The sequence below is a fragment of the Panthera pardus genome, unplaced genomic scaffold (assembly GCF_024362965.1).
Source record: "Panthera pardus isolate Hobbes unplaced genomic scaffold, ASM2436296v1 HiC_scaffold_6, whole genome shotgun sequence".
Classification (NCBI taxonomy): Eukaryota; Metazoa; Chordata; class Mammalia; order Carnivora; family Felidae; genus Panthera; species Panthera pardus.
The window spans coordinates 104,710,928-104,729,934 of NW_026526991.1; the positions used below are offsets into that span (position 1 = coordinate 104,710,928).

Genomic DNA, 19,007 nt, shown 5'->3' on the forward strand with positions numbered 1-19,007 from the left:
AAAGAGTCTTTAGAAAGGTTCAATTGTATGTTCTTATTTCCCACAAATCTATTTGTATGTTTTATTTCCTGAGCCCTGTTGAAAAGTAAGAATAAAACACATGAATATACCTATGTTTCCAAAATTCTTTTACTTGCCTTTTGATAGAATGGGGAAGTGTAATAATTAACAGGCAGTGGAGCTATTTTAAGTTGTGTTAACTTTCGGCCATTCTGTTAAGAAAGCCTGAGATAATGGTGGCCCAGTTGGGTCAGGTGGATGCTATCCTGAAATCACAGCTGAAATAGTTGAGTTGCTGAGAGTGTGGCATGATCCTGAGAGAATTATGAAGATCTAGAATAGTCTTGGGGGGAAATGGGAAAAGAAGATGATTGATAGACAGTAAAAGAGCCCAACTATCTTCAAGGTGATGTAGTTTTCTTTTTTCTCTCTTCCGCCTTTTCTTCCTCCTCTTCCTCCTATCTTTGCCTTCACCTTCCTTCTCTTGCTTTCTTCCCTCCTTCCATCTTCTCCTTCTCCACTTCCCCTTCTGCTTCCTCCTCCTCTAATTTTTTTCCTTTTTCCTTTCGCAGTGGAGGAACAGGGAAGAATTACTGTACTTCTATAGGTTACAGTTTTGCTAGGTAGATAATGGCAGAATTATTGGAATGCACATGAATTGAGGATGATGGTGAGAGAGGAGTTTGCATGATCAGTCCAAGAATGTAGTGTGGATAGAAAGGAAGAGAATTCAGACTGTACTGACAGGTTGGGAGAAAATGTGACCATTAGTGAGGTGAAGATCTCTGTGAGGTTGAGGAATGGCAAATAGAGGATGATGGTGCACTAGGCCTGGGGAGAAGCCTGCAATAGGCCTGGGTGATGATAGGATCCAGAGGGTAGTCCTGTCGACTGGATAGCTGAAGTGGACTGGTGGTTGAGGTCATTGAAATTCAGACATTGAAATCCTAGGATGATGGCAAGAGTGGCATTTGAAGGGAAGATTGATTGTGAGCCAGGTGCCAAAGACGTTTTTCTAATGGCCAAGAGGGATGGGGAAGTAGTGAGGAGGGGGTAGAGTGAAAAGGAGTATGAGCTGTAAAATAAAGGGAGCAGCATTGAGGAACTGGGAGGTTGCCTATACTTTTTCCCCTGCTCCTTTCTGGTACTGGGGGATTAGTGACCCTCATTGGAGAGAGTTCAGGGAAATTACATCCTTTTGGAAAGCCAGGTTTTACTTGGGGTAGGGAGACAACTTTTGCAAAAGAAAAAGTGAGGATTTGGGAAATTTAGCAAGCAACAGGGGATTTCAATAGGTTAGTGGAATTGGCTGATTAATGATGGGGAGACCCAGAGCTGGGGAAGTACAGAGTCGTAAGATGAAAAGGAATTTATTTACTTAGTTATTATACATGTAGGAGTAAGAAACCTTGTTAGAAGGACTGTTCTCAAATAAACCCAGTCTCAGTCTGATTGAGTTGGTGCTAGAATTAGTTGAGCATATCAGATACTACTTTTCTGTCCTGATTTCAGCGAGTAGCCTGCCACGTCTCTTATCTGGGCAGTCAGTGCCTTCTTCGTGACTTTCAGTTACAGTTTGGTCCCTTTTGGGGAGGAACTTTTATGGGACATGATTTGGTAGTGAGGGTGCTGATTTGGTCAAGAGCTGCCCATGTGTTTGTGTTGGAGTTAGAGGAGAAAATGGATAATGTGTCTTGGGGGCCTTATGGCGGCTTTGTAGAGTTAGAGGCTGTCTGTGTGATGTGTGGAGCTTGAGTTGATTGCTGGAGGTGATTTTGTCTTGTGTGAAGCACCAGTGATGCTAGAAATACACTCCTTCTTTCCACTGGCTCCCTTTCATTATCCATCTTCCCCTCCCAAAACTAATGTCAGAGGTAAACCACATTTCATTTGCAGGTTAGTCGCATGCGTATGCCTAGTATTTCAGTTATTATTCTTTTTTTTTTTAAGTTTATTTGTTTTGGGGGGGGGGGCAGAGAGAAAGGGAGAGAGAATCACTCTGTGCTGTCAGCATGGAGCCTGATGTGGGGCTTGGTCCCACAAACTGTGAGTTCAGGACCTGAGCCAAAATCAAGAGCTGGATGCTCAACCGACTGGGCCACCCAGGTGCTTCTTTAGTTATTCTTAAGGGACTACATCCTGATCTTTCTAGGAAGATTTATAATAATGTTAAAGGTGAATTTTCAGATAGTGCAATTGAAATAGTTTACAGGCATACCTCGTTTTATTGCTTCACTTTATTGTGTTTTGCAGAAACTGTATTTTTTACAAATTGAAGGTTTATGGCACCCCTGCATCAAGCAGGTCTTTTGGCACTGTTTTTCCAATAGCATTTGCTCACTTCGTGTCTCTGTGTCACATTTTAGTAATTCTCTCAATATTTCAAACTTCTTCATTACTGTTCTGGTGATCTGTGATCAGTGGTCTTTGATATTACTACTGAATGTTTTGGGGTGCCACAAACTGTGCACATATAAGATGGCAAACTTGAGAAATGTGTTCATTCTGCCTATTCCACTGACCTGCTGTTCCCCCGTCTCTCTCCCTCTCCTTGGGCCTCCCTAGTCCCTGAGACACAACGATACTGAAATTAGGCCAAATAATAACCCTGCAGTGGTCTCTGAGTGTTCAAGTGAAAAGAGGCTCATATCTCTCACTTTAAATCAAAAGCTAGAAATGATTAAGCTTAGTGAGAAAGGCATGTCCAAAGCTGAGGTAGATTGAAAGCCAGACCTCTTGCACCAAACAGCCAAATTGTGAATGCAGAGGAAAAGTTCTTGAAGGAAACGAAAGGTTCTACTCTAGTGAACACACGAATGATAAGAAAGTTAAACAACCTTATTGCTCATATGGAGAAAGTATTAGTGGTCTGGATAGAAGATAAAACCAGCTACAATGTTCACTTAAGCCAAAGCCTAATCCAGCACAAGGCTCTAAGTCTTAAGTCTCTTCAGTTCTGTGAAGGGTGAAAGAGGTGAGGAAGCTGCAGAAGAAAAGTTTGAACCAACAGAGGTTGGTTCATGAGGTTTAAGGAAAGAAGCCATTTCCATAACATAAAAGTGCAAGGTAAAAAAAAAGAGCAGGTACTGATGGAGAAGGTGTAGCAAATTATCCAGAAGACCTAGTTAAGATCATTGATAAAGGTGACTCCACTAAACAACAGATTTTCAATGTAAATGAAACAACTTCCTTTTTTTTTATTGTTAATTAAAAAATTGTTAATGCTTATTTATTTTGAGAGAGAGAGCGAGAGCAAGAGCGAGAGAGCGCACAAGCAGAGGAGGGACAGGGAGAGAGGGAGACACAGAATCTGAAGCAGGCTCCAGGCTCTGAGCTGTCAGCACAGAGCCTGACGCAGAGCCCAAACCCACAAACTGTGAGATCATGACCTGAGCCGAAGTCAAATGCTTAACCAACTGAGCCACCCAGGCACCCCTATATGAAACAGCTTTCTATTGGAAGAAGAAACCATTTAGGACTTTCATAGCTAGAGGAGAAGTCAGTATCTGGCTTCAAAGCTTCAAAAGATAGGCTGGCTCTCTTGTTAGGGGCTAACTCAGCTGGTGACATTTAAGTTGAAGCCAGTGCTCATTTATCATTCCAAAAACTCCGAGGGCCTTAAGAATTATGCTGATTCTACTCTGGCTGTGCTCTGTAAACAAAGCCTAGATGGCAGCGCATCTGTTTGCAGCATAGTTTACTGAATATTTTAAGCCCGCTTGTTGGGACCTACTACAGAGAGAAAGATTGCCTTAAAAATATGGCTGTTCAATTGACAATGCACCTGCTCACTGAAGAGCTCTAATGGAGATGTACAAAGAGATTATTGTTGTTTGCATGCATACTGACAAAATATTCATTCTGCAGCCCATGGATCAGGGAGTCATTTTGACTTTCAGGTATTATTATTTAAGAAATATATTTGTGAGGCTACAGCTGCCATAGATATTGATTCCTAAAAAAGATCTGGGCCACGTAAATTGAAAACCTTATGGAAAGGATTTGTCATTCCTGATGCCAGTAAGAACATTTGTGATTCATGGGAAGAAGTAAAAATATCAACCTGAACAGGAGTTTGGAAGAAGTTGATTCCAACCCTCTTGGATGACTGTGAGGGGTCCAAAACTTCAGTGGAAGAAGAGCTGCAAATGGAGTAGATATAGCAAGAGAACTAGAATCAGAAGTGGAGCATGAAGATGTGACTGAGTTTATTGAATCTTATGCTAAAACTTGAACATATGAGGAGTAGCTTCTTATAGAGGAGCAAAGTGAGTGGTTTCTTAAGATGGACTCTACTAGTGAAGATTGTTGAAATGACAACCAAGTATTTAGAATATTACGTAATCTTAGTTGATAAAGTAGCAGCAGGGTTTGAGAGGGTGGACTCCATTAAATTTTTTTTAAATGTTTATTATTTAAAAACATTTTTTTTAATGTTTATTTTTTGAGAGAGAGAGTGTGAACAGGGGAGGGGCAAAGAAAGAGGGAAACACAGAATCCGGAGCAGGCTCCAGGCTCTGAGCTGTCAGCACAGAGCCTGACGTGGGGCTCGAACCCACGAATTGTGAGATCATGACCTGAGCCAAAGTCGGATGCCCAGCCAACTGAGCCACCCAGGCACCCGTATACTCTCAACTTTAAACAAAAGGGTGCAGACTGGAGGAGGAGACAGAGGAAAAATCATATTATAGGTACGAGCTATCTTCCTTTCACCTAAGTGGCCATAAAGGATATATTAATTTAGAAGCAAGACACCAGTTGCTAGACAGCAGTTTTCCTGCATATTTATCTTTATTAAATTCAACATCTGTAAAGACTGAGATTTTCAACTTCTCTGATTCTTTGTGAATAATGTCTAAATCTTCCATTGTCTTCAGGATTCAAAAATTTCCTCTATGGAGCGTGGACTCCGAGACTTGGAAGAGGAAATTCAAATGCTGAAATCAAATGGAGCCTTGAGTACTGAAGAACGGGAGGAAGAAATGAAACAAATGGAGGTCTATCGGAGCCATTCTAAATTTATGAAAAATAAGGTAATGGTGTGTGATACTGTAATTTTTAAAAGAGGTTTGAGAAGTTGATACATATTTCTGTTTCCTTAGTGATGATGAAGAGCTTCACATTGTTTTATCAAACTTCAGGGAAGAAGACTTATAATTCTTTTGAATTGAACTTACCCAGAATTAAAGTTAGAATTACTGATAAATAGTTATTTCAAGTTTTCCCTTAAAAGAAAATTATTCATTGTATAATGCTGATATGTATTGTCACAGTTTAACATTTATATCTGTTAGTACTTCAGAGGTGATTCAATAAATTCCATCAAATTGAGTTTTTCTCAGAACATGAGACACCAAGTTCTTTACCTCTTGTGTAGTTGTATTTTAATAGTCAAACCCTGAGAGGCTGAACCCAGTCCCCCTACCTTTTTTTTTTTTTTTTTCCCTGAAATGGCTTAAATCATGTTTTCCCTTCAAATACAGTTACATAAAAAGGAAGGCCCTTTGGTCCGTTCCCTAGAAAAGATCCATTTGTATCAGGTTTATTGTTTCCCATGTGTACTTCTGATATATCTATAGTAGGATACCTACCAGAGAGACATGTCAGTTCATATGTATTAACTAGGCACAGTATTTTTTCCTTAGATCCAAAGCCATTTAGTTTGATTCTATACCTATTTAGGCAAATTGGAAGATCTAGTTTATTACGACTATCAATTTGCTAGGTTTGTTTTGGTTTAATTAAAAATCTAATTGTGATGATAAAATATTAGCTAGAAAATAAATACCTCCTGCATCCCAATTGTATTAGTTCGCCAGTTTCTCAGAACAGAAAACTATAAAGGAATGATACACCATTATTCTAACTCCCTCTCTGGTTTCTAGTTTCTTGCTGTGGTATCCATACCTGGCATAAAAGTCTGTAAAATATTCCTTTATTATTTTAAGAATCTGTTATCAGTGACTATTGACAATTTATGTTAATTTTAGAACTTAACAATTCACATATCCAACTTTCTGTTAGTTTGTATTTTTCACGCTAATTTGAGAACAAAATATGCTACAGTATAATTTCTGCTTTCCATTTGCTGATGGGCACATTTGAGTCCATTTAAAAAATCCTGTGAATGAAAATAGAGAATCATCTAGGGTGCTTTGAAGAGGGAATTAAGGGAACAGATTTGATTGTGTTATTTAAATTATTGTCATTTCCAGTTACTGCTCTGGCTGAAAAGCAGATAATACCTAAATTGACACATAAGTGAAAAAGAATAACAATGTCGTGACAGGTAGAACAACTGAAGGAGGAGCTAAGTTCGAAAGAGGCTCAAGGGGAGGAGCTGAAAAAGAGAGCGGCTGGTCTTCAGGCTGAGGTCTTTGCCGTAAGATTTACTCTTTGTGAGCAGTGATCCCACAGTGGGACCCTGCTGGCTCTGGCTTCTGGGTGGCTTATACTTTCATTCTCTTTGGTTGGCAGCTTTGCCCAATACTAGCACTAACCAGCCTGCTCTGCTCTTTAACCGACTCATGTTCACCAGTTTGACCCATATGTCACTTTGTGTGCAGTGAGCCTTCACATGTTCTGGAAGCCCTATATCTGGTTCTTTATTGTTGCTTTTGTCACTGTATGGATTGTACTTCAAAATTTGTTTTTTCTTAAGTCCTTTCCTTTTGTAGATACTTGCTGTTTATATGAATGATGATCTCTCTTCTTTGGTATAAGAATATGTAGATATTCTAGGTTGTAGTGTTTATCTGAATTTAAAATTCTTTTTTTTTAAAGTGAGGTATAATTGATACATGTACAACATAATGATTTGAGATCTGTCTATCTATCTGACCTCTACAGTAAGTCTAGTTAACATCCTACATAGTACCCATGCATAGTTACAATTTTATTTTCTTCTTGTGATGAGAACTTTTAATATCGACTCTCGTAGAATTTGAAATTCTTGAGTAAAGTGCTTTAACTTCATATGTATTATCTTTAAGTCACCATTAGGTGATTTTACAACAGATGTTACTTTTTTTAGAACAGATATAGAAAGTGATTTGCTTAGAGTTATCTAGTAAATTAGAATTAGCATGAAACATACTTTAAGTGTCTAAATCTAGTTTAATCTTCTGTTTAAAGAACTTAAATTCCATTTCAAAATACAATAAAAAAATAATAAAGTAGCTAACATGTAAGTAAGCATTTATAACCTGCTAAGGTAGGTATATTATCACCCCCAAATTATAGATGAGGAAACTGAGGTAACAGAGTGGTGCTTAGGAAATATAACTAGTGCCTGAAACCAGTATCGCACTGTATGTTAACTAAAATTTAAATTAAAAAAAAATATATAGTTAGTAAGGGGCAGAGTTTGGTTTTTATGTAAGCAGTCTGATTCCAGAACCCGTGCTGGTAAGCTCTTCAGTCTACTTACTGCTCTGTGGCTAGGCCATGTGCACATATGTCACACAAATGTCAGGAAAAACTGCTCCTGAAAGTAATTGTGGGATAAGACAGGAATGCAGCATTATTAAAACAAAACCAAACAAAACAAAACTTGTGCTAATTTGATATTTTTGCTATTTATGGACCACTTTATAATACAGATAATAAAGTGACATATTTTGTCTAAAAGGGACTAATTTGGTTTTGGTTTACAGTAACTGTATTATCTAGAGGAGTAGTTGATCTATAACTTTACTTTTTTTTTTCCTTACCTATTATAAATATTTCTTTGTTATACCAAACAACAGGATAAGCACATTCCATACATTATTTTATTTAATGTTTAAATACAGTAACATTAGTTTACTTGCTCCATTTTACTGATTAGGAAAACAAGACTTAGAGAGGTAATTACTCAAAGACACACTTATCCTCAGGTGTGATTGCAAAGCCTTGTGCTCCTAACTTTTATGGAAAATGTGTGCTTCTAAACTCTGCTTTCCATTTAGAATATTTTCTTCCTTTTTCATTCTTTATGGTCAATATAGTAATATTTGAAGATTATTTAAAAATGTAGATGCTGAGGAAACAAGGATTTTATATTTATTTTTAATCACATGATTGGAAGTAGTTGGAAATTTGAGTAATCTTTAAGCCGTAATAGTTCTTTAGCTGAGGAAGTGATAAAATTTTAAACATTTCTCCTAATCAATTCATACCATAAGTGTATTTTTAGTGCAACCTGTATGTTAAGGATAGAAAAATACTAATATGTGTTTTTTGTTAGGAAAGGGATGTCATGAAAGATGCCACAGCATTACAGTATGTGGTAACTCAGGGTACATCTGTATATTACAGGATGAAGATAGCTGCCATTTACAATTATCTTCCACTGACATTCTTAGTATCCTATAGTAGTTTGCATACAATAAACATATAGAAATATTTGTTGAATGAATGAATAATTAATTAAATCTGCAAATAGAATTTTCATGCATATGAGAAAAGGCTTGTCTTGTTGCTAAGCAAGAAGAGTAAATTAGAAATTAATTTTTAGTGCTCCTTAAAGTCTAATTTTAATTTATTTTTTATTTTTAAAATATTTTTATTTATTTTTGAGAGAGAGAGAGAGAGACAAAGCATGAGCAGGGGAGGGGCAGAGAGAGAGAGAGAGAGACATAGAATCTGAAGCAGGCCCCAGGCTCTGAGCTGTCAGCACAGAGCTTGACATGGAGCTCAAATTCATGAACTGCAAAATCATGATCTGGGTTGAAGTCAGTCACTTAACTACCTGAGCCACCCAGGCGTCCCAAAAGTCTAATTTTAATTAAAGTAATATTTATTTCACACTTCCTCATGTGAAATTGTTCTCAAAATTGTCCTTTATACCTCAGATTATTATAGTACAGATTCTGTAGATGTAAAAAAATACAAAGTACTTTTCGTTTCATCAGTAATGCTGAAATAAATTATGGACTTCTTATGGGATTTATACTTCTGGTCATTAATCTGTTAGTGCACAGCTAGCTACCTTGCTAGGCACTAGACAGAATGTAAAAGCAATTCTGATTTTTGTTTATTTGTTGTACATTTACAATAAGAGCCTATTTAGAAAATTCTTAGATGTAAATGAGATGTTTGAAATAAAAATTTTTTAAAGTTAAGATGAGAAATTTATGGGAGAATGAATGGATGCCTCTTGACTTACGGATTTTCTGTCAGATAATTCAGATTCAAATTACACATGTAGATTCTTATGGCTGAGCTTTTATGCATTTAAGTCATATACTTTTATCCACCTAGTTCATACGACATGTTGTAGATGATAGAACTTTGTTGGTGGAATCTTTTTTTAGGTCAGTATCTCTAACTCCTCAAAATTATGTGATTTCTAAAAGGCACAGGTTTATAATGCCTTAAAACACTAATGGTGGCTTTTTAAGATAAGGATTTTATGTAAACTTTTGTTTGTGAATGAAAAAATAAAAAGTATACTAGCAGCAGCTTTCAAATTTCGCTTTAAATGGCAATGCTAGGAGGTTTTCTTTTTTCCTTCTGTTTTACATCTACACTAATCCTGCTTTATGTTTTAAGAGGTCTGACTTAATAAAATGAAAACTGATCAGCACAATAGTATTCAGGTGCTTCCTGCTATCTCATAGTAGTCTAATTGGGATTTTTCTCTGTCTATTCTTTTTCTAAGAGATTTTGAAGAGTATTTAGGAAACACAATAATTGAAAACTGGGATATCCCTATTTGTTGAAAACCTGTTTTTTTTGTTTTTGTTTTTTTTTTTTGTTGTTGCTGTTGTTTTTTGTGGTGGGTGGTTATCCAAGATTAGGTGATACAAAAAGATAAATTGTGTTTTGTCATAAAACTAATGCTATAGTTAGTATTTTGTGACTCAGATCTGTCAAAAAGATTCAGATCAGAGGTGATTGTTTCATTTCTTTTTTACTTACAATGTTCTGTTTTTTTCCTCTAGATTGGTCAGGTGAAGCAGGAGCTGTCCAGAAAGGACACAGAACTACTAGCCCTACAGACAAAGCTAGAAACACTCACAAACCAGTTTTCAGACAGTAAGCAACACATTGAAGTGCTGAAGGAGTCCTTGACTGCTAAAGAACAAAGGGCTGCCATCCTACAGACCGAGGTAAAATGAATTCTGGAATTTTCAGGGAGCCAATTCCTTGGCACCTTTCACGTGCCAATTCCTTGGCACCTTTACCTGTGCTGTTTTTGTTAGATTTGGGAGATATGAATAATGTAATGATTAATTCTTTAGCAGTGTGATCAGTTACTGTAGTAAAAATGTAACTATCTTGTTTCAGTTCTTAGATCTAATAAATTAAATCTGGTGCAGTTTGTGTATGTTTTTAATTCTTTAGACGTTCCCTAAGTTTGTGCTTCTAACATTATGAAATGTAACGGTAGTTGTTAAAAAGAAATCTAAATGAGTATTTTGTTCTGACCCATGTGAATTTTCTAGTCGTGAATGACAGTGACCTTGGTTACCCTGTGTTTAGATTATTAAGTGTTCTTAATTTTTGATATAATGAATAGCTTTATGTAGGCAAACTGCAGAATCTAGAAGTGTTTTAGATAGATCTTGTTTTGAATCATAGATTGTTAGATGATGTGCCTTCGTATCCTGTGTGAAAATCAAGTTATTATTTTTAGAGATCTTAGATTATTCAGTTTTTCAGCCCTGATTTTAGGTAGGAATACCCTAAATAATTCCATACAGATGAGAATCTGTCATAATTGTAATGATCAAAGAGAAGGAATTCATGATGTTATTTTGATTTACTATCTTAAATATTTTTTTAAAGATATAGTGAAATAGGGAATTTAGGTAGAAATAGGTAAGTAGTTCTGCTTTATAGAAGAAAAGGCATACAATGTGGATTAGTTTTTTTCTTTTCATTTAAAGAACCAGATAAGTAAATAAGGGCATAGTTAGAGAAAAGGGAAAAGAGGAATTAGGAGTAAAAAGAAGGTATAAAAACATAGACCCAGAAGATTGAGAATCTTCAAGTGAGGAGGAATGGGTAAATGGCCAAAACTCTTTCATGTAATATTTTATTTTTGTACAGTTTGGGACTTTGCTGAAAATGAGGGATTTGGATGATATGTTTGTAATTTTCCTTATAACCTATACTGTTTCTATTTCAGTCATGTCTCATGTTATCATGATAACTTCATTTTCCCTCACAGGGATATTTTGGATAAAATTAGATTTTGGCTGCAGGGCCATAGTTTGAAATTCAGCTTTACCACTTATTCTCAGGTACATGATCCTGGGTTATTTAACTTCATTGTGCCTCACTTTCCCCACATCTGTAAGATGACAAGAGTAGGAGTGTCTGCCTCATCAGCCTAGTGCCTGGCACGCAATAAAATCTTTGTCTATTCGTTATTGTCATCATTATAGCTATTGTAATAAAATCAGCTAATATATAATCTCTGAAAATATTAAGAGAACACAGTTGGTTTTCTCTTCATTGGCATAAAGTTTGTTTAAAAGATATGCAATTTCATATGTTTATTTAGCTAATTTTATGTTCATCCAGGGAATTACAAATATAAAATTATCTGGAAAATGTTACCTGCAAAATTACTAATGGCTTTATTAGAATTTTTCACCCCAGTAACTGGTGTGCATGCAGTACTGCAAAAAGGTCAGAAGAGGGTGCCAGTGTTTTAGAGGTGAGCCTATGTCCAAGTTTACTACTGTGATAGCATTGGCTGGTGGTGGCAGGTGTGTGAATCAGAGAACCAGGCAGTTGGTTAATGATAATGCAAACATTTAAAAGCTTGTCACAGTCGATAATAAATTACTTTTTCCTCTTGGCAATCCATCCTTTTCTTTGTACCCCTCTCAAGTAATGTTCTTATTCGCTAGGTCTCACACAGATGGGCTTGTGATTGATTTCTTGTACCATAGAGACTAAAGACTATTTGTGGTCATTCTTGAATGGTTCTTATATTTGTTTTTAGCCATTATGGAAGTAACTGAGTTTCAGTGATTACCCCTATAAGTTACTAGGACAAATTGCTCAAATATGACTATCTCATCCAAAAGGATGACAGTGTAAAAGCTAATGTCCTTTTGAATCTAGGATGATTATATGAATGTGATATGCCTATTTGTTAGCATGTACTTTTTTTCTCAAATTACTTTGGTGACATTTGACCAGGGTCACTTTTTCCAAAGCATCTTTCTCATGAGAGCCCAATAAAAGGCAGTTTGAACCAGCTCTTTGAACAAATTCTCATATATTTTCTGTAATTTGCTCTTAACTGATCTAGTTCTCATTTCTTCAGCTGTCTTGGACTTTGATCTAATGCTCACATCGCTAAGCGTGTGTGAAAAAGAACATGGATCAAGGAGTTTTTAAAAATCCTTAAAGTAAAATGGGGATATGGGAAAGGACCTGATTTTTTTCTTTTCTTTTTTTTTTTTCCTGTTCATGGTCCAGGGAATGAGGCCCTCTTGTGATGGGCAGTGTACAATATATATAGTATCTCTGGAATTGCTCCTGTTTTATGAACATCTCTTCTAATCTGTTAACCTTCACAGAAGTGGTCTGGATCTAGTAACATAGTGGTTAAAACCATGGGCTTTGGAGTCAGACCTAAATTTGAAATGCAACTGTCTGTGTTCATTAGTTATGTGATGTTGGATGAATTACTTTGCCTCTTTAATCCTTTATTTCCTCATCTGTAAATGAGGATAATGATAGTACCAGCTTCCAAAGGTTTTTGTGGCTAGAATAGATGTTTAATTATGTAGCTCTCCTCTGAATTTAGAGGGAATTATTAAATGCCAGTGGATTTCAAATATTTTTAAATATTTATAAGCACTTTTATTTGATCTCTGTTGTTTTATGTGATCCTCACATTAATGGTATGGATTAGGTAAGATAAGGATTGTTGTTTTTATTGTTGAGAGTTACATGAAGTTTTAAATTAGCACATTACTTTTGATTGGCACTTGGGGCCACTCTCACTAATACCCTGGGACTTTCAGGAAATTATAATATAATATTTTCAATAAATTTTCTATTTTATGCCCACTTTCTTGTTTCTAAGTCTTGATGACATACCGTGGACTTTACAATGAATTTATTTTGTTTGAGTTCTCAATGAGCAGAGCTGATTTTATCAGTATGTTAAAATAATGGAAGCCTTATTGCCTCAAAGCAGTACAATTTTTTTGTTTTCCAGAACATTTAATTTTAGAATTCTATTTATTTTTTATTTTTTTAATGTTTATTTTGAGAGAGAGAAAGAGAGTATGCCCATACACACAAGCAGGGTAGGGGCAGAGAGAGAGAGAGAGAGAGAGAGAGAGAGAGAGAGAGAGAGAATGAATCCCAAGCAGGCTCCATGCTCAGTGCAGAGCTTGATCTCATAAACTCTGAGATCATGACCTGAGCCAAAATCAAATATCAGATGACACCCAGGTGTCCCTAGAGTTCTGTTTATTACAGGTGAATGGTATCATCCATTTCTTACTGACAGTTTATAGGAAGTGACTTTTCTTTCATAGTTGGTCAGAGACTCAGCATCCAGCACAAAGTAAAGAACTGCCCAGGCTCTAGCATGTTTAGGCACTGGAGCTTAGGCATTGTTGTTTGACATGCACCTTCTGCTTGCATTCCCAACCAAGCACCCCAATATGCTGTGCTCTTCAAACTAGAGTTTTGACTTCCCCAGTATATTTAGAGTTAGTAATACACCCTTAGGGCATTTGAGAGATAATCTAGTTAAAAAACATATTTGATAATACCTAACATTAAATGCTTTCTGCATATCATGCAGGGGTGTATACTTTCTTTCATTTTCTTAGTTAGCATTACAGTAATCTTCTAGCAAATAAGAATTGTCATAATGTTTTATAGGTGGCACACTGAAGCTTGGAGAGATGGAGGTTACATGACTTACTGCCTGGGATTCAGAGTCTGATCAATTGAAACTCCGAAACTTATGTTCTTGATCATAATGCTATAATGCCTCCTTGTGTGGAATCTGAATATATGTGTATATATGAAACAACTCAGAATAAAGGAGGATTTGGCATCATGTGGTGGTTTGGGATATTTTTCAGTGACTGTTTCTCTCCCAGTGTTCTAGGTGGATCATTGTTCCATTACCATTGTGAGCAGTGTTTAGCCAGGTATGAGTCATGGGGTAGTGGTGGGGGCAGGTACTGCAGTATAACATTGGTGTGGTATTCAAGTGAGCTTGTGAAGATGGCCTGTCTAGCTTCTGAGTGCCCCTTCTTCCTTCTCATTCTCTCTATACCTGAGTAGAAGATCATTTTAGAGAAAGAGTGTTGGCAGAGTAGAGGTACATATTACTATACCAGAGGCTTTCAGATCTGGGGGGCTTCCTGCCACCACCACCAGTCTTCCAACTCCAGTGGTGAATTAGCACCATTCACAGTGGTGAACGTGTCTTGTTTGTGGAGATGCTAATAATGATAAACTTGAGAAAATGCCAGGAAAACATAAGTGTTAAGTATTGCTGTTAATATACTAGGAGAATAAAAACAGTGTATAAATTTCAAATCTTCAGTATAAAATTTAGTCTATCTAGTGGAGAATAGAAAAGAATGAGGCAGTGAGGATGGGGAGAAACAAGATGGTATGTAGACACCAAAAATGTTGGCCAAAATTGTATGAATATGGGAAAGGCAATATATGCAATGAGTTAAACGTAGATTAAAATACAGACCTCGAGGTGCCTGGGTGGCTCAGTCAGTTAAGCATCCAACTCTTGGTTTCAGCTCAGGTCATGATCTCACAGTTCGTGGCTTCAAGCTCTGCATCGGGCTCTGTGCTGTCAGCGTGGAGCCTGCTTGGTATTCTCTATCTCCCTCCCTATCACTCCCCCCCCCCCCGCCCGCTTGCACTGTCTCCCTCTCTCTCTCAAAATAAATAAATAAACTTAAAGAAATAAATAAACTTAAAAAAATACAGACCTCAATTGGGCTAAAAAATAAGATACAGAAATATCTTGTCAATAAGAGTTAAGCATAAAACAAAAAATAGCAGAATTAAAAATAAAAAATAGATAAAATTAAAAAAATAAAAGGTTTATCAAGAAAATATGCCCTCCCACTTATTTTAACATTAATTAAATTATCTTTTAAGGCAAAGAAGTTATAAAGCACAAAGAGCGATGTTATGTACTGATAAAAAGAGCAGTAGATCAAGAAAATAAGATGATTGTGAACATTTATGCATCCAACAACATTGCCTTTAAGTGTGTAAAACAACAGTGGTGAGAAATAGATGAAACCAACAGTTGCAGTTGCTCATTAGTACAGATTGCTTTCAGAACTTGATCAAAGAAACAAAAGTAAAAAACAATTCCGAAAAATTCAATAACATTAATAAGCTCAAATAGGTATTCTGTAAAATATTGCACTAACAAATACAGAAAACACTTTTTAAGAACTTCTTGAATAGTCATAAAAATCAAATGTGTTAGGCCACAGAGGATATGTCAAAATTCCCAAGAATTAAAGTCACCTGGACTGTGTTCTTTGATGCCAATGTAGCAGAATTAGAAATCAGTAATGAAGGGGCGTCTGGGTGGCTCAGTTGGTTGAATGTCCGACTTTGGTTCATGTCATGATCTCATGGTTCATGAGGTCAAGCCCACATCTGGCTCTGTGCTGACAGCTCAGAGCCTGGAGTCTGCTTTGGATTCTGTGGTTCCCTCTCTTTGTGCCCCTTGCCTACTCACACACTCTCTCTCAAAAATAAATTAAAAAAAAAATCAGTAATGAAGAATTGCACCATAAATAAATTTGGAATCTGAAAATGTAGTACTTTTAGTATAATCGACACATAATATTACGTTAAGTTTCAGGTGTACAACTCAGTGATTTGTTTATATGTTATGCTGTGTCCACCACAAGTATAGTTACCATCTGTTCCATTATGTTGCTGTTACAATATCATTGTATTCATTATGCTGTGCATTTATTCCTGTGACTTACTTATTCCATATTTAGAAGCCTGTACCTCCCACTCCCCTTCACCCAATTTGCCTAACCCCCCACTCCCCTGCCCTCTGGCAACCATCAGTTTGTCTTCTGTATTTATAGGCCTGATTGTGCTTTTTTTATTTATTCATTTTTTTGTTTTTAAATGTCACTTAGGAGTGGAATCATATGGTATTTGTCTTTCTCAGTCTGACTTACTTCACTTAGCATAGTATTCTCTAGGCCCATTCATATTGTCTCAAATGGCAAGATCTCATCCTTTTTATGGCTGTGTAATATTTCATTGTATACATATCATGTTTTCCTTATCCATTTGTCTATTGATGGACACTTAGATTACTTCCATATCTGGGCTTTTGGAAATAATGCTGCAGTAAACATAGGGGTGCATGTATCTTTTTGAATTAGTGTTAAAAATATACTACTTAATGACCATGGGTTGAAGGAGACTGGAACAGAAAGCAAAAGAAAATCTGTGGGGTACAACTAATCCTCTAGTATCTAGAGGTAAATGTCTAGTTTTTATGTTTATTGGAAAATAATAAAGAATAAATGCAAATAAGCTAAGTATATAAGTCTGGAAACTAGGAAAAAAATAACAAAACCAAAGAAACAGTAAAATGGAGGGTAACAGATACTAAGTAAGCAATCAGTAGAGGATAAAATAAACTAAGTGTTGTTTTAAAAAGGCTAATCAGATAGGAATGTCTCTTACAGAATGATAAAGAAGTAACTACTAGCACCATACAATTTAAAAATAATAAAAGACATTTATAAGCAATTATATTCTGATAAGCTTATAAAGACAGAACAAAAGAATACATTTCTGGAAAATATGACAAAATAGGTTCAAGAATTAATAGAAAACATGAACAGTAATCATTATAGAAAATTAAAATGGTATTCAGCCTCAACCCTATCTCCTTCTAAATCCTGTGACTTGGCTTGCCAGGAGAACTTTATAAAACATTAAAAAATAATCATTTTTTATATTTAATGTTTTCCAAAAAGTAGAAGAAGCAAGAAAGCCCAAGACTCTACAAGAGGATACAAGGAAAAAGAAATAAATTCAGAGATCTGTTGTTATCAATAAGTGGTATGATTTAATACTGTAAGATATCAGTTCTCCCCAAATAAGTGTTTACATATTTTTCAATTCCAATGAAAATACTCAGCAGTGTTTTTTTAGAAACTCATTTTACTTTAAGTTTTACATGGACAAGTCACAAAAAATGTATCATTTCACTTGTATGTGGTACCTAGAGAAGTCAGATTCATAAAGATAGAAGGAGAATGGTGGTTGCTATGAGCTGGGGAGAATGGAGAAGGTTTTTTTTTTTTTTTTTTTAAATGGAACAGTTTTTGTTTCGTAAGATGAAGGGAATTATGGAGATTAGTAATACAGCATTGTGAATGTACTGAACACCATTGACTTATACACTTAAAAATGGTGAAGATGGCAAATTTTATGTTATGTGTATTTGACCACAATTGAAAAATTTTAAAACTTATGTTGACAAATAAAGCTATTCTAACATTAAAGTGAAGAAAAAGAGGAAAAGATGGGTAGATCTGCCTTAATAGATTTGAAAATATACCACAGAGCCATAAACCAACCTGAATATTCACCCTGGAATTGTGTAGTACTGGCAAAGGAATGGGCAAATAGACCAGTGGGAAAAAAGAGAGTTTAGACATGTATATAGATGGGACCATCATAAACTAGTGCAGATTAAAAGAATGTTTAGACATTTGACATACAGAGAATGAAATTGGCCGCCTATCACATACCAGATAAAACAGTGGACTCCATATTGATTAAAGACCTCAGTGTGAAAGGGAAACCTATAAGCCTAATTATGAAATGTATATTAGGTGGGATACATTTAAGATACATTTTAAATGACGCCATCAAATTTAAGTATTTCAATTCAAGAAAGAACTCTACTGGCAAAGTTAACAAATATGTGACTGATTAGAAGATATTTTCACTGCCTCCCAAAATAACAAAGATTGGAATATAGAACAAAAAAACAATGCTTATAAATCAGTAAGAAAAAGAGACTATAGGATGAGAGAGAGGATTTAAGTAGGCAATTAACAAACAAGGAAGCCTAAAGGGTTAGCAAATAAATATAGCATGGGATCCTCAATTTTGGAGACAATGAAATATATTCCATTGTTCAAATTGGTAAAAATTAGAAATTGAGTTAATATTCAGTGCTTGTAAGGTATATGGCATAGTTGGCTCCCACTGACTCACAGGAGAACATATATTATAAGGGTGCTCACTGTAGAACAAGGAATTGAAGGCGGCCCCAATGGTTATTTCTAGAGGGGTTGGATAAGTAAAATATAGTGGGTATATACCATGGAATACTATGTAAAAGTCAAAAGCAGTGATCTTAGAAGTAATCATAAGGTCATGGATATATATATATATATATATATATATATATATATATATTAGAAGTAAGAGAATGAGGTATATAGCATTCATATGAGTTAAAAAATATGTATAAAAAATAAGCCTCTGTATTTTTAAGTTAATGCATATTCAGTTACATATTTAATATATTAGAATGGCTGCATATTGATGGAGGAATGGATATTGGATGTGGATGGAAAAATAATAAGGCACAATAGAACTTTGCATGGGTCAATGATAGTTTTAAGTGAACTGAAGATTGAGTAATTTATTTCTTTCTCCAAGTTGATGAAAGTGTGAAAGCAGTAATTCTGACTGTGTAACTACTGTGAGGTATGTCGGGTATGGTGTATTTACCACATTGATTCTCAGAGTTGTTTTGGTTTATCTCTCTGACAGGGCAGATGTCTCTGTTTTTTCTCATCCCTTCCAACACCGAGCATCTGTCAACAAGGACTCTAAGTACAGTTGTTCTGAAGGGTTATTCTTTTTGGTAACTAAGGGGCTTATATTTTAATGCTGACATGTGGAGAGCAGACATTGGCCCTAAATGGGGTACAGATTTGAAACCGAGTGAATCTAGGACTTTTGTGAGAAAAAGTGGATTAGAAAAAAAT

General features: G+C 35.8%; 1 protein-coding gene across 13 annotated transcripts in view; it reads left to right on the top strand.

The window, feature by feature from the left end:
* Window positions 1–19,007, top strand: part of ERC1 (ELKS/RAB6-interacting/CAST family member 1) — a 516,510-nt gene that overhangs the window by 112,868 nt on the left and 384,635 nt on the right. For 6 of the 13 annotated variants that reach the window (XM_019464949.2, XM_019464947.2, XM_019464955.2 and 3 more), the window contains exons 5-7: window positions 4,878–5,033; window positions 6,290–6,382; window positions 9,927–10,094. In XM_019464949.2, the coding sequence (XP_019320494.1) occupies window positions 4,878–5,033; window positions 6,290–6,382; window positions 9,927–10,094 (417 nt within the window). The remainder of the gene's footprint in view (window positions 1–4,877; window positions 5,034–6,289; window positions 6,383–9,926; window positions 10,095–19,007) is intronic. The other 7 variants (XM_019464953.2, XM_053894989.1, XM_019464957.2 and 4 more) reach the window with 2 other exon arrangements.